This window comes from Phyllostomus hastatus, unplaced genomic scaffold (genome assembly GCF_019186645.2).
Source record: "Phyllostomus hastatus isolate PE091 unplaced genomic scaffold, TTU_PhHast_1.1 phas_scaffold_1066, whole genome shotgun sequence".
Taxonomy (NCBI): domain Eukaryota; kingdom Metazoa; phylum Chordata; class Mammalia; order Chiroptera; family Phyllostomidae; genus Phyllostomus; species Phyllostomus hastatus.
This window is the reverse complement of record NW_025334004.1, coordinates 29301598-29318005: the sequence shown is the minus strand read 5'-3', so window position 1 is coordinate 29318005 and position 16408 is coordinate 29301598. Positions and strand designations below refer to the sequence as shown.

At 55.9% G+C, this 16408-nt stretch overlaps 1 protein-coding gene across 1 annotated transcript in view; it reads right to left on the bottom strand.

Annotated features, from left to right (window-relative positions):
- DMBT1 (deleted in malignant brain tumors 1) overlaps positions 1–16408 on the bottom strand; it is a 57376-nt gene that overhangs the window by 28611 nt on the left and 12357 nt on the right. The window contains 19 exon segments of the mRNA XM_045854000.1: positions 92–121; positions 1078–1315; positions 1317–1408; positions 2125–2175; positions 3023–3052; positions 3977–4306; positions 5019–5069; positions 5913–5942; positions 6893–7222; positions 7935–7985; positions 8828–8857; positions 9814–10051; positions 10053–10144; positions 10859–10909; positions 11756–11785; positions 12712–13041; positions 13756–13806; positions 14655–14684; positions 15633–15962. Of these exon segments, the coding sequence (XP_045709956.1) occupies positions 92–121; positions 1078–1315; positions 1317–1408; positions 2125–2175; positions 3023–3052; positions 3977–4306; positions 5019–5069; positions 5913–5942; positions 6893–7222; positions 7935–7985; positions 8828–8857; positions 9814–10051; positions 10053–10144; positions 10859–10909; positions 11756–11785; positions 12712–13041; positions 13756–13806; positions 14655–14684; positions 15633–15962 (2415 nt within the window).

Here is a 16408-nt window from a genome sequence, read left to right as displayed (position 1 = left end):
TTCACAGGGCACTGGTGGGCCCTCAGAGTGGAGTACAGGCGTAGAGGTACAGAAAGAGAAGACCGAAATGAGGAGGTTGTTGACAACTCACCAGGCCATGCCGTCGAATGGGACTGAGCGGCTGTGAACACGAGGAGGAAAATGTTAGACGTGGAACACACATTTGTCCCACCCAGACCTGGAGTTTGTGAACCTCTTCTTGCACCCGCTGAGTAGACAGATGCCCCACACGTGCCCAGGCTGAGGACACTACAGCTAGCTGCCCAAAATTCTCTGCCTATGCCATCGCCTGCCACACTCTGCCCGAGGAATGACCTTTTGTTTGTCAGAGTCAGTGTCAGGGCTGAAGCAGGCCACCATATCCTTGGCCAACACCCTAGGAATTAACAGAGGAGGACCCTAAGGACTGGGTTACTGTAGAAGCCAATTGTCCTGCGTGGGGATGTGATGGCGGCGTCCATCTAGAGCAACTTTCAGTCTCTCTCCTTGCATCGTGCCACCAGCCCCACGACCCTCCCTGGCTCACCTGAGTCTATTCCTTGGCTTCCTGCTGTCTCACACCTCACCCCCACCCCCCAGCTCCCCCACTCTGTAGTTCACATGAAGCTCTGAGCTCCCAGGTCTGCTCCTCAGCATCACATTCTGGCAGAGCCCCAAGCACTGTGTTCATCACGGAACAGGGCCTGCTACCCACATCCACGTCTGACAAAGAGCTCTGACTAAGCCCTTCGCCCCAGGAGAATCGGATGTGGGACATGAGCTCAGGGTACAGAGGCAGAACCAAAAGCCTCCCGACTCTGCCATCAGGGAGGTGGACCCTGAGCAAGAACTTGGTGCCACAGTCCCATGCGAAAACCTGAGGGCAATCCCCAGAGAATGCCGGGGTCCCATTCAGACCAAGGTCCTTTCTCACTCAGGGCAGGTGACATAACCTCTTGGGTGCCTGCTGCCCTAAAATAAGGTCCAGGAACAGGGAGGATACTCCAAGGCTCAGGCAGGGGCTCCGGACTGGGAATCTCAACAGCTATGAGCAATATCACCCAAGGAAAGGGAGACCCACCCCCGAGTAAGACCCACCTGAGCAGATCACACCAGCGTCCTCCCCGTGGTTGCAGTTGTGCGAGTTCCAGCCTCGGTGAGGGCAACTCCACAGGTAGGACTCGTACCCTGAGCAGCGCACGTCGTCCAGGACAATGGGCCCCGAGCCCTGACCGAACCGGGCACTTCCCGGAGCTGACGTGGCCCAGCCACAGCCCAGCTGCCTGCACACCACGTTGGCATCATTGAGGTCCCAGTCGTCGTCACACACGGTCCCCCCAGGAGCCTCGGTAGAGAACCTCCACCCGGCCTTGACACCGTTCACCGCCGTTCACCAGCCTCAGGTCCAAAGCGCCTTCTGTCCCGAACCCTAGGGAAGGCACAAGAACACCTCCTCCATCACTCTCTGGAGCCACCAGGCCTGAGACAGGTTCCAGACCCTTGGGACACCCTCAATACATAACGACCCAGGGACACAGTCAGCTTTGGACACATGCACAGAATCACCTTCAGCACAGGAAAGGTACAGATAGCCTATTATGCCAGGGAAAGAATCCTCCCATGTACACAGGCCTCCAGGAGTGCACTGAGGCTGTGACAGGGCTACCTACAGGACCCCACCGGGGCTACCCGAGCAGAGCTGCACGGTTCTGGGGGGCTGTTCTCCATGGTTGGCACCCTCAGGTTTCCCATCACTGACCACAGGCACAGCCCCCAGGAGTGATGGGACGTGTTCCTGTCGGGGGGTGCTCCTGCACTTTCACCACCTCTTCTCGGGGCAGCAACGGGAGGCTTGAGTTGACACCCCTGTGTCAGCGGGACACACCAGGTAGGCCACAGCATGCACACTCATTCATGGAAGTGGGTCTCTGCTATGTCCCCAACCGGGATCTTGCTAGAGGTCGGATTCTGTGCCACTAGGTCACTTGTGAAAGCTATCCACACACACTATTTCTTTGCTAGCCCCTCCATTGAGACAAAGAGATCAGCCACCCACATGCAACCTCTTTCCATCACAGTCCATCCCACCCTTGAATCACGAGCAGAGGCAGAGCCCCTGGGGGCAGGGGTGACAGGAATAGATACCTGAGTCTGTGCTTCCTGGTGCCCAGGGTGTGGCAGTGCTTGGCCATGTGTCTACAAGTGACAACAGAGGGAAAGGTCACAGTTAGGGCTCACTAATACTGACCCTTTCAAAATTGTGTGGGGGCATAGGACAATTCCACATGTGTAGAATGCCCCTGCCTAACTTCATGTACTCAGGGCTATTTTTCAGCATTGCTTCTGGGGTCCGAGGCCCTCTTAGAATTCCCCCTGATTCCTCTAAATCCCTAAGCCTGCCCTGTTCTCGTGTAAACTGAAAAAGCTTTGCCCTCTCCCAGCCCTGAGTCTTGTGCTCATTGGTAGTTCTCAGGGGCCAACCTGGCTCTATAGTTTGGATCCCAGGGGTCAGAGACATACATTTATAAGCAAGAGCCAAACAAGTGTCCAAGTACATGGCAAATCAGGGTCCCATAATTCTCCAGCACCCCATGGGAGTGTGCCTGCCTCATAGGGAGGCAGGTGTGACCCTGCTGAATGCCAGTGTGTTGAAGGTATGAAGTCAGGAGAGAAGACCAAAGTCTAATGTGCCCACAGGAGGACCCCAGTGGTCTGGATGGTCCAGTGCCCACAAAAAGTGCATCAGCCGGGATGTGACAGGGTCAATGTCACACCACTGGAGGCCATGTCTCTGAACACTGGAGGCCATCTTTAGGGACAGCAACCAAGTGTTCAGAGAGAATACGAATGCATCGAAAATACACACAGTCCTGCAAATGCCACCAATCCTGCTGTAGCACTGCAGGGATCTAGGTGATGGATCACAGAGAGAGGCTGTGCACTTGGGCATGTTGACAGGGCACTGGTTGGCCCACAGAGTGGAGGAGAGACGTGGATTTGCAGAAAGAGAAGACCTAAATGAGGAAGGTTGCTGACAACTCACCAGGCCATGCCGTCGAATGGGACTGAGCGGCTGTGAACACGGGAAGGAAGATATTAGACGCAGAACGCACAATTCGCCCACCCAGACCTGGGGTTCGTGAACCTCTTCTTGCACCCGCTGAGCAGATGCCCCACCTGTGCCCTGGTTATGGACACTACCACTACCTGCCCGAAACTCTCTGTCTTTCCCACTCCCTGCCTCACTTGCCTGAGGAATGACCTTTCTGTTTCTCAGAGCCAGTGTCAGGGCTGAAGCAGGCCACCATAGCCTTGGGACACCCAGGGAATTAGCAGAGGAGGGCGTTAAGGACTGGGTTAGTGCAGAGGCCAATTACCTCATCTCACAACGTGATGAAGGCGGCCCTCTATAACAATGTCCAATCTTTCTCCTTGCATTGTGTTACCGTCCCCAAGGCCTTCCCTAGCTCACCCCAATGATTATGTGGCCTCCTGATATCTCACACCTCACCCCACCCTCTGCCACCTGTTCTGTTGCTCACAAGAAGCTCTGTGCTGGTGTGTTTTTTCCTCAGCATCACATTCTGGGCAGAGACCCAGGCACTGTGCTAAGCAGAGAACAGGGTGCTTGCTACCAACCCTCACCTCCGACACAGACATCTGTCTAAGAGCGTTACCCCAGGAGGACCGGACTCGGGACGTGAGATCGTGTTATGGAGGAAGGAGGAAAAGGCTCCCTGCTCTCCCATCAGAAAGCTGGACCCCGAGCAAGAACTCGGTGCCATAGTCCCCTGCAACAACCTGAGGGCAATCCCCAGCCAATGCCTGGGTCCCATTCAGACCAAGGTCCTTTCTCACTCAGGGCAGGTGACATAACCTCTTGGGTGCCTGAATCCCTGAGGCTCTCAGGCTCAGGCAGGGGCCCTGGAGTGGGAATCTCATCAGCTCTGAGCAATATCACCTGATGAAAGGATGAACCATCCTGTGTGAGGCCCACCTGAGCAGATCACACCAGCGTCCTCCCCGTGGTTGCAGTTGTGCGAGTTCCAGCCTCGGTGCGGGCAGCTCCACAGGTAGGACTCGTGGCCTGAGCAGCGCACATCGTCCAGGACAATGGGTCCCGAGCCCTGACCAAACCGGGCAATTCCCGGAGCTGACGTGGCCCAGCCACAGCCCAGCTGCCTGCACACCACGTTGGCGTCATGGAGGTCCCAGTCGTCGTCACACACGGTCCCCCAGGAGCCTCGGTAGAGAACCTCCACCCGGCCTTGACACCGGTCACCGCCGTTCACCAGCCTCAGGTCCAAACCACCTTCTGTTCCCAACCCTAGGGAAAGCACAGGAACACCTCCTCCATCACTCTCTGGAGCTACCAGGCCTGAGGCAGGTCCCAGACCCTTGGGACACCCTCAATGCATAACGACCCAGGGACACAGTCAGCTTTGGACACATGCACAGAATCACCTTCAGCACAGGAAAGGAACAGAGAGCCTATTATGCCAGGTAAAGAATCTTCCCATGTACACAGGCCTCCAAGAGGGCACTGAGGCTGTGACAGGGCTACCTACAGGACCCCACTGGGGCTACCCGAGCAGAGCTCCACGGTTCTGGGGGATGTTCTCCATGGTCGGCACCCTCAGGTTTCTCATCACTGACCACAGGCACAGCCCCAGGAGTGATGGGATGTGTTCCTGTCGGGGGGTGCTCCTGCACTTTCACCACCTCTGCTCGGGGCAGCAACGGGAGGCTTGAGTTGACACCCCTGTGTCAGCGGGACACACCAGGTAGGCCACAGCATGCACACTCATTCATGGAAGTGGGTCTCTGCTATGCCCCTACCCGGGATCTCGCTAGAGGTCGGATTCTGTGCCACTAGGTCACTTGTGAAAGCTATCCACACACACTATTTCTTTACTAGCCCCTCCATAGAGACAAAGAGATCAGCCACCCTCCGGCAACCTCTTTCCATCACAGTCCACCCCACCCTTGAACCAGGAGCAGAGGCAGAGGCCCTGGGGGAGGGGTGACAGGATATGTACCTGAGTCTGTGCTTCCTGGTGTCCAGGGCATGGAAGTTCTTGGCCATGTGTCTACAAGTGACAACAGAGGGAAAGGTCACAGTTAGGAGTCACCAATACTGACCCTTCCCAAATTTTGTGGGGGCATAGGACAATTCCCCATGTGTAGACTGCCGCTTCCTAACTTCATGTGCTCAGGACTATTTTTCAGCATGATTTCTGGGGTCCAAGGTCCTGTTAGATATCCCATAAATTCCCCTGAATCCCTAAGCCTGCCCTCTTCTCTTGTAAACTGAAACAGCTTTGCCCTCTCCCAGCCCTGAGTCATGTGCTCATTGGTAGTTTTCAGGGGTGAACCTGGCTGTATAGTTTGGATCCCAAGGGTGAGAAACATAGTTTTATAAGCAAGAGCCAAACAAGTATCCAACTACATGGCAAATCATTGTCCCATAGTTCTCCACCACCCCATGGGACTGTGCCTGCCCCATAGGGAGGCAGGTGTGACCATGCTGAATGCCAGTGTGTTGAAGGTATGAAGCCAGGAGTCACGACCAAATTCTAATGTGCCATCAGCAGGCCCCCAATGGTCTGGACGGTCCAGTACCCACAAAAAGTGCATCAACCGAGATCTGACAGGGTCAACATCACACCACTGGAGGCCATGTCTCTGAACACTGGCAGCCATCTTTAGGGACAGCAACCAAGTGTTTGGAGAGAATACGAATGCATCAAAAATACACACAGTCCTGCAAATGCCACCAATCCTGATGTAGAACTGTAGGGATCTCAGTGACGGAGGACAAAGACCTGTGCACATGGGCATGTTCACAGGGCACTGGTTGGCCCTCAGAGTGGAGTACAGGCATAGAGGTGCAGAAAGAGAAGACCGAAATGAGGAGGTTGTTGACAACTCACCAGGCCATGCCGTCGAATGGGACTGAGCGGCTGTGAACACGAGGAGGAAAATGTTAGACGTGGAACACACATTTGTCCCACCCAGACCTGGAGTTTGTGAACCTCTTCTTGCACCCGCTGAGTAGACAGACGCCCCACACGTGCCCAGGCTGAGGACACTACAGCTAGCTGTCCAAAACTCTCTGACTATGCCATCGCCTGCCACACTGTGCCCGAGGAATGACCTTTTGTTTGTCAGAGTCAGTGTCAGGGCTGAAGCAGGCCACCATATCCTTGGCCAACACCCTAGGAATTAACAGAGGAGGACCCTAAGGACTGGGTTACTGTAGAAGCCTATTGTCTCGCATGGGTATGTGATGGCGGCGTCCATCTAGAGCAACTTTCAGTCTCTCTCCTTGCATTGTGCCACCAGCCCCACGACCCTCCCTGGCTCACCTGAGTCTATTCCTTGGCTTCCTGCTGTCTCACACCTCACCCCACCCACAGCTCCCCACTCTGTAGTTCACATGAAGCTCTGAGCTCCCAGGTCTGCTCCTCAGCGTCACATTCTGGCAGAGCCCGAAGCACTGGGTTGATCAGGGAACAGTCCTTGCTACCCACATCCTTATCCGACAACGGGCTCTGCGTAAGAGCTTCGCCCCAGGAGGATCTTATGTGGGACGCGAGCTCGTGGTAGAGAGTCAGAACGAAAAGCCAACTCACTCTGCCTTCAGGAAGCAAGACCCTGAGCAAGAACATGATGCCGCAGTCCCTGTCACAACCTGCGGGCAATCCCCAGAGAATGCCTGGGTCCCATTCAGACCAAGCTCCTTTCTCACTCAGGGCAGGTGACATAACCTCTTGGGTGCCTGCTGCCCTAAAATAAGGTCCAGGACCAGGGAGGATCCTCTGAGGCTCAGGCAGGGACCCGGACTGGGAATCTCAACAGCTCTGAGCAATGTCAACCAAGGAAAGGAAGACCCACACTATGTGAGACCCACCTGAGCAGATGACGCCAGCGTCCTCCCCGTGGTTGCAATTGTGCGAGTTCCAGCCTCGGTGCGGGCAGCTCCACAGGTAGGACTCATACCCTGAGCATCGCACGTCGTCCAGGACAATGGGACCCGAGCCCTGACCGAACCGGGCACTTCCTGGAGCTGACGTGGCCGAGCCACAGCCCAGCTGCCTGCACACCACGTTGGCGTCATTGAGGTCCCAGTCGTCATCACACACGGTCCCCCAGGAGCCTCGGTAGAGAACCTCCACCCGGCCCTGACACCGTTCACCGCCGTTCACCAGCCTCAGGTCCAAACCACCTTCTGTCCCAAACCCTAGGGAAGGCAAAAGAACACCTCCTTCTTCACTCTCTGGAGCCAGCAAGCCTGAGGCAGATCCCAGACCCTTGGGACACCGTCAATACATAACGACCCAGGGACACAGTCAGCTTTGGACACATGCACAGAATCACCTTCAGCACAGGAAAGGAGCAGAGAGCCTATTATGCCAGGGAAAGCATCCTCCCACGTACACAGGCCTCCAAGAGGGCACTAAGACTGTGACAGGGCTACCTACAGGACCCCACCGGGGCCTCCCGAGCAGAGCTCCACGGTTCTGGGGGCTGTTCTCCATGGTCGGCACCCTTAGGTTTCCCATCACTGACCACAGGCACAGCCCCAGGAGTGATGGGACGTGTTCCTGTCGGGGGGTGCTCCTGCACTTTCACCACCTCTGCTCGGGGCAGCAACGGGAGGCTTGAGTTGACACCCCTGTGTCAGCGGGACACACCAGGTAGGCCACAGCACGCACACTCATTCATGGAAGTGGGTCTCTGCTATGCCCCCACCCGGGATCTCGCTAGAGGTCGGATTCTGTGCCACTAGGTCACTTGTGAAAGCTATCCACACACATTATTTCTTTGCTAGCCCCTCCATTGAGACAAAGAGATCAGCCACCCACCTGCAACCTCTTTCCATCACAGTCCACCCCACCCTTGAACCAGGAGCGGAGGCAGAGCCCCTGGGGCAGGGGTGACAGGATATGTACCTGAGTCTGTGCTTCCTGGTGTCCAGGGCATGGAAGTTCTTGGCCATGTGTCTACAAGTGACAACAGAGGGAAAGGTCACAGTTAGGAGTCACCAATACTGACCCTTCCCAAATTTTGTGGGGGCATAGGACAATTCCCCATGTGTAGACTGCCGCTTCCTAACTTCATGTGCTCAGGACTATTTTTCAGCATGATTTCTGGGGTCCAAGGTCCTGTTAGATATCCCGCAAATTCCCCTGAATCCCTAAGCCTGCCCTCTTCTCTTGTAAACTGAAACAGCTTTGCCCTCTCCCAGCCCTGAGTCATGTGCTCATTGGTAGTTTTCAGGGGTGAACCTGGCTGTATAGTTTGGATCCCAAGGGTGAGAAACATAGTTTTATAAGCAAGAGCCAAACAAGTATCCAACTACATGGCAAATCATTGTCCCATAGTTCTCCACCACCCCATGGGACTGTGCCTGCCCCATAGGGAGGCAGGTGTGACCATGCTGAATGCCAGTATGTTGAAGGTATGAAGTCAGGAGACACGACCAAATTCTAATGTGCCATCAGCAGGCCCCCAGTGGTCTGGACGGTCCAGTACCCACAAAAAAGTGCATCAGCCGAGATCTGACAGGGTCAACATCACACCACTGGAGGCCATGTCTCTGAACACTGGCGGCCATCTTTAGGGACAGCAACTAAGTGTTTGGAGAGAATACAAATGCATGAAAACACACACTGTCCTGCAAATGCCACCAATCCTGATGTAGCACTGTAGGGACCTCAGTGACGGAGACAAAGACCTGTGCACATGGGCATGTTCACAGGGCACTGGTGGGCCCTCAGAGTGGAGTACAGGCGTAGAGGTACAGAAAGAGAAGACCGAAATGAGGAGGTTGTTGACAACTCACCAGGCCATGCCGTCGAATGGGACTGAGCGGCTGTGAACACGAGGAGGAAAATGTTAGACGCGGAACACACATTTGTCCCACCCAGACCTGGAGTTTGTGAACCTCTTCTTGCACCCGCTGAGTAGACAGATGCCCCACACGTGCCCAGGCTGAGGACACTACAGCTAGCTGCCCAAAATTCTCTGCCTATGCCATCGCCTGCCACACTCTGCCCGAGGAATGACCTTTTGTTTGTCAGAGTCAGTGTCAGGGCTGAAGCAGGCCACCATATCCTTGGCCAACACCCTAGGAATTAACAGAGGAGGACCCTAAGGACTGGGTTACTGTAGAAGCCAATTGTCCCGCGTGGGGGATGTGATGGCGGCGTCCCATCTAGAGCAACTTTCAGTCTCTCTCCTTGCATCGTGCCACCAGCCCCACGACCCTCCCTGGCTCACCTGAGTCTATTCCTTGGCTTCCTGCTGTCTCACACCTCACCCCACCCCCAGCTCCCCACTCTGTAGTTCACATGAAGCTCTGAGCTCCCAGGTCTGCTCCTCAGCATCACATTCTGGCAGAGCCCCAAGCACTGTGTTCATCACGGAACAGGGCCTGCTACCCACATCCACGTCTGACAAAGAGCTCTGACTAAGCCCTTCGCCCCCAGGAGAATCGGATGTGGGACATGAGCTCAGGGTACAGAGGCAGAACCAAAAGCCTCCCGACTCTGCCATCAGGGAGGTGGACCCTGAGCAAGAACTTGGTGCCACAGTCCCATGCGAAAACCTGAGGGCAATCCCCAGAGAATGCCGGGGTCCCATTCAGACCAAGGTCCTTTCTCACTCAGGGCAGGTGACATAACCTCTTGGGTGCCTGCTGCCCTAAAATAAGGTCCAGGAACAGGGAGGATACTCCAAGGCTCAGGCAGGGGCTCCGGACTGGGAATCTCAACAGCTATGAGCAATATCACCCAAGGAAAGGGAGACCCACCCCCGAGTAAGACCCACCTGAGCAGATCACACCAGCGTCCTCCCCGTGGTTGCAGTTGTGCGAGTTCCAGCCTCGGTGAGGGCAACTCCACAGGTAGGACTCATACCCTGAGCAGCGCACGTCGTCCAGGACAATGGGCCCCGAGCCCTGACCGAACCGGGCACTTCCCGGAGCTGACGTGGCCCAGCCACAGCCCAGCTGCCTGCACACCACGTTGGCATCATTGAGGTCCCAGTCGTCGTCACACACGGTCCCCCCAGGAGCCTCGGTAGAGAACCTCCACCCGGCCTTGACACCGTTCACCGCCGTTCACCAGCCTCAGGTCCAAAGCGCCTTCTGTCCCGAACCCTAGGGAAGGCACAAGAACACCTCCTCCATCACTCTCTGGAGCCACCAGGCCTGAGGCAGGTTCCAGACCCTTGGGACACCCTCAATACATAACGACCCAGGGACACAGTCAGCTTTGGACACATGCACAGAATCACCTTCAGCACAGGAAAGGTACAGATAGCCTATTATGCCAGGGAAAGAATCCTCCCATGTACACAGGCCTCCAGGAGTGCACTGAGGCTGTGACAGGGCTACCTACAGGACCCCACCGGGGCTACCCGAGCAGAGCTGCACGGTTCTGGGGGGCTGTTCTCCATGGTTGGCACCCTCAGGTTTCCCATCACTGACCACAGGCACAGCCCCAGGAGTGATGGGACGTGTTCCTGTCGGGGGGTGCTCCTGCACTTTCACCACCTCTTCTCGGGGCAGCAACGGGAGGCTTGAGTTGACACCCCTGTGTCAGCGGGACACACCAGGTAGGCCACAGCATGCACACTCATTCATGGAAGTGGGTCTCTGCTATGTCCCCAACCGGGATCTTGCTAGAGGTCGGATTCTGTGCCACTAGGTCACTTGTGAAAGCTATCCACACACACTATTTCTTTGCTAGCCCCTCCATTGAGACAAAGAGATCAGCCACCCACATGCAACCTCTTTCCATCACAGTCCATCCCACCCTTGAATCACGAGCAGAGGCAGAGCCCCTGGGGCAGGGGTGACAGGAATAGATACCTGAGTCTGTGCTTCCTGGTGCCCAGGGTGTGGCAGTGCTTGGCCATGTGTCTACAAGTGACAACAGAGGGAAAGGTCACAGTTAGGGCTCACTAATACTGACCCTTTCAAATTGTGTGGGGGCATAGGACAATTCCACATGTGTAGAATGCCCCTGCCTAACTTCATGTGCTCAGGGCTATTTTTCAGCATTGTTTCTGGGGTCCGAGGCCCTCTTAGAATTCCCCCTGATTCCTCTAAATCCCTAAGCCTGCCCTGTTCTCGTGTAAACTGAAAAAGCTTTGCCCTCTCCCAGCCCTGAGTCTTGTGCTCATTGGTAGTTCTCAGGGGCCAACCTGGCTCTATAGTTTGGATCCCAGGGGTCAGAGACATACATTTATAAGCAAGAGCCAAACAAGTGTCCAAGTACATGGCAAATCAGGGTCCCATAATTCTCCAGCACCCCATGGGAGTGTGCCTGCCTCATAGGGAGGCAGGTGTGACCCTGCTGAATGCCAGTGTGTTGAAGGTATGAAGTCAGGAGAGAAGACCAAAGTCTAATGTGCCCACAGGAGGACCCCAGTGGTCTGGATGGTCCAGTGCCCACAAAAAGTGCATCAGCCGGGATGTGACAGGGTCAATGTCACACCACTGGAGGCCATGTCTCTGAACACTGGAGGCCATCTTTAGGGACAGCAACCAAGTGTTCAGAGAGAATACGAATGCATCGAAAATACACACAGTCCTGCAAATGCCACCAATCCTGCTGTAGCACTGCAGGGATCTAGGTGATGGATCACAGAGAGAGGCTGTGCACTTGGGCATGTTGACAGGGCACGGGTTGGCCCACAGAGTGGAGGAGAGACGTGGATTTGCAGAAAGAGAAGACCTAAATGAGGAAGGTTGCTGACAACTCACCAGGCCATGCCGTCGAATGGGACTGAGCGGCTGTGAACACGGGAAGGAAGATATTAGACGCGGAACGCACAATCCCGCCCACCCAGACCTGGGGTTCGTGAACCTCTTCTTGCACCCGCTGAGCAGATGCCCCCACCTGTGCCCTGGTTATGGACACTACCACTACCTGCCCGAAACTCTCTGTCTTTCCCACTCCCTGCCTCACTTGCCTGAGGAATGACCTTTCTGTTTCTCAGAGCCAGTGTCAGGGCTGAAGCAGGCCACCATAGCCTTGGGACACCCAGGGAATTAGCAGAGGAGGGCGTTAAGGACTGGGTTAGTGCAGAGGCCAATTACCTCATCTCACAACGTGATGAAGGCGGCCCTCTATAACAATGTCCAATCTTTCTCCTTGCATTGTGTTACCGTCCCCAAGGCCTTCCCTAGCTCACCCCAATGATTATGTGGCCTCCTGATATCTCACACCTCACCCCACCCTCTGCCACCTGTTCTGTTGCTCACAAGAAGCTCTGTGCTGGTGTGTTTTTTCCTCAGCATCACATTCTGGGCAGAGACCCAGGCACTGTGCTAAGCAGAGAACAGGGTGCTTGCTACCAACCCTCACCTCCGACACAGACATCTGTCTAAGAGCGTTACCCCAGGAGGACCGGACTCGGGACGTGAGATCGTGTTATGGAGGAAGGAGGAAAAGGCTCCCTGCTCTCCCATCAGAAAGCTGGACCCCGAGCAAGAACTCGGTGCCATAGTCCCCTGCAACAACCTGAGGGCAATCCCCAGCCAATGCCTGGGTCCCATTCAGACCAAGGTCCTTTCTCACTCAGGGCAGGTGACATAACCTCTTGGGTGCCTGAATCCCTGAGGCTCTCAGGCTCAGGCAGGGGCCCTGGAGTGGGAATCTCATCAGCTCTGAGCAATATCACCTGATGAAAGGATGAACCATCCTGTGTGAGGCCCACCTGAGCAGATCACACCAGCGTCCTCCCCGTGGTTGCAGTTGTGCGAGTTCCAGCCTCGGTGCGGGCAGCTCCACAGGTAGGACTCGTGGCCTGAGCAGCGCACATCGTCCAGGACAATGGGTCCCGAGCCCTGACCAAACCGGGCACTTCCCGGAGCTGACCTGGCCCAGCCACAGCCCAGCTGCCTGCACACCACGTTGGCATCATTGAGGTCCCAGTCGTCGTCACACACGGTCCCCCAGGAGCCTCGGTAGAGAACCTCCACCCGGCCTTGACACCGGTCACCGCCGTTCACCAGCCTCAGGTCCAAACCACCTTCTGTTCCCAACCCTAGGGAAAGCACAGGAACACCTCCTCCATCACTCTCTGGAGCTACCAGGCCTGAGGCAGGTCCCAGACCCTTGGGACACCCTCAATGCATAACGACCCAGGGACACAGTCAGCTTTGGACACATGCACAGAATCACCTTCAGCACAGGAAAGGAACAGAGAGCCTATTATGCCAGGTAAAGAATCTTCCCATGTACACAGGCCTCCACGAGGGCACTGAGGCTGTGACAGGGCTACCTACAGGACCCCACTGGGGCTACCCGAGCAGAGCTCCACGGTTCTGGGGGATGTTCTCCATGGTCGGCACCCTCAGGTTTCTCATCACTGACCACAGGCACAGCCCCAGGAGTGATGGGATGTGTTCCTGTCGGGGGGTGCTCCTGCACTTTCACCACCTCTGCTCGGGGCAGCAACTGGAGGCTTGAGTTGACACCCCTGTGTCAGCGGGACACACCAGGTAGGCCACAGCATGCACACTCATTCATGGAAGTGGGTCTCTGCTATGCCCCTACCCGGGATCTCGCTAGAGGTCGGATTCTGTGCCACTAGGTCACTTGTGAAAGCTATCCACACACACTATTTCTTTGCTAGCCCCTCCACTGAGACAAAGAGATCAGCCACCCACATGCAACCTCTTTCCATCACAGTCCATCCCACCCTTGAATCACGAGCAGAGGCAGAGCCCCTGGGGCAGGGGGTGACAGGAATAGATACCTGAGTCTGTGCTTCCTGGTGCCCAGGGTGTGGCAGTGCTTGGCCATGTGTCTACAAGTGACAACAGAGGGAAAGGTCACAGTTAGGGCTCACTAATACTGACCCTTTCAAAATTGTGTGGGGCCATATGACAATTCCCCATGTGTAAACTGCCCCTGCCTAACTTCATGTGCTCAGGGCTATTTTTCAGCATGGTTTCTTGGATCCGAGGCCCTGTTAGAATTCCCACTGATTCCTCTAAATCCCTAAGCCTGCCCTGTTCTCTTGTAAACTGAAGAAGCTTTGCCCTCTCCCAGCCCTGAGTCATGTGCTCATTGGTATTTCTTAGGGGCCAACCTGGCTCTATAGTTTGGATCCCAGGGGTCAGAGACATACATTTATAAGCAAGAGCCAAACAAGTGTCCAAGTACATGGCAAATCAGGGTCCCATAATTCTCCCCCACCCCGTGGCCACCGGGCCTGCCCCATAGGGAGGCAGGTGTGACCATTCTGAATCCCAGTGTGTTCAAAGTGTGAAGACAGGAGAGAAGACCAAAGTCTAATGTGCCCACAGGAGGCCCCCAGTGGTCTGGACGGTCCAGTGCCCACAAAAAGTGCATCAGCCGGGACGTGACAGGGTCAATGTCATGCCACTGGAGGCCATGTCTCTGAACACTGGCGGCCATCTTTAGGGACAGCAACCAAGTGTTCGGAGAGAATACCAATGCATCGAAAATACACGCAGTCCTGCAAATGCCACCAATCCTGCTGTAACACTGTAGGGATCTCAGTGATGGAGGACAGAGAGAGGCTGTGAACATGGGCATGTTGACAGGGCACTGGTTGGCCCACAGAGTGGAGGAGAAGCATGGAGGTGCAGAAAGAGAAGACCTGAATGAGGAAGGTTGCTGACAACTCACCAGGCCATGCCGTCGAATGGGACTGAGTGGCTGTGAACACGAGAAGGCAAATGTTAGACTCAAAACGCACAATTCGCCCACCCAGACCTGGGGTTCGTGAACCTCTTCTTGTACCCACTGAGCAGAGGCCTCTCACACGTGCCCCGGCTGAGGACACTACAGCTAGCTGCCTGAAACTCTCTCTTGCCCACCACCTGTCTCACTTGCCTGAGGAATGACCTTTTTGTTTGTCAGAGCCAGTGAGAGGGCTGAAGCAGGCCACCATAGCCTTGGGACACCCAGGGAATTAGCAGAGAAGGGCGCTAAGGACTGAGTTAGTGGAGAGCCCAATTACCTCGTCTCGAGATGTGATGAAGGCGGCCCTCTATAACAATGTCCAATCTTTCTTCTTGCATTGTGTTACCGTCCCCAAGGCCTTCCCTAGCTCACCCCAATGATTCTGTGGCCTCCTGGTATCTCACACCTCACCCCACCCTCTGCCACCTGTTCTGTTGCTCACAAGAAGCTCTGTGCTGGAGTGTTTTGTTCTCAGCATCACATTCTGGGCAGAGACCCAAGCACTGTGCTAACCAGAGAACAGGGTGCCTGCTACCCACCCCCATGACTGACAAAGAGCTCTGCCTAAGAGTTTTGCCCCAGGAGGACCAGACTCGGGACATGAGATCGTGTTATGGAGGAAGGAGGAAAAGGCGCCCTGCTCTGCCATCAGAAAGCTGGACCCTGAGCAAGAACTCGGTGCCACAGTCCCCTGCAACAACCTGAGGGCGATCCCCAGCCAATGCCGGGGTCCCATTTGGACCAAGGTCCTTTCTCACTCAGGGCAGGTGACATAACCCCTTGGGTGCCTGCTGTCCTAAAATAAGGTCCAGGAACAGGGAGGACACTCCGAGGCTCAGGCAGGGTCACTGGAGTGGGAATCTCATCAGCTCTGAGCAATATCACCAGATGAAAGGGAGACCCACCCCGAGTAAGACCCACCTGAGCAGATGACACCAGCGTCCTCCCCATGGTTGCAGTTGTGGGAGTTCCAGCCTTGGTGCGGGCAGCTCCACAGGTAGGACTCGTGCCCTGAGCAGCGCACATTGTCCAGGACAATGGGCCCCGAGCCCTGACCGAACCGGGCACTTCCCGGAGCAGACATAGCCCAGCCACAGCCCAGCTGCCTGCACACGACGTTGGCGTCATTGATGTCCCAGTCGTCATCACACACGGTCCCCCAGGAGCCTCGGTAGAGAACCTCCACCCGGCCCTGACACCGTTCACCGCCGTTCACCAGCCTCACGTCCAAACCGCCTTCTGTCCGGAACCCTAGGCAAGACACAAGAACGCCTCTTTCATCACACTGTTGAGTCACCAGGCCTGAGGCCGGTCCCAGATCCTTGGGACACCCTCATGGCCCACCGACCCAGGGACACAGTCGGCTTTGGACACGTGCACAGGTTCCCCTTCAGCACAGGAGAGGGGCACAGACAGCCCATCTCAGGTACAGGCTTCCACGCCCTCAGCACCTGGGAAAGGCTGTGCACAGGTGCAGGAGCCTCCTTGAGGGCACCGAGGGAGGTGACAAGACTGCCTCGAGGACCCCACATGGGGCCTCCCGAGCAGAGCTCCACGGTTCTGGGGGCTGTTCTCTGTGGTTGGCACCCTCGGGCTCCCCGACACTCCCAGGGAACCACAGGCAGAGGCCCAGAAATGATGGAAAGGGTTCCTGATGGGGGGAGCCCCTGCACTTTCACCCCCTCTTCTCAGGACAG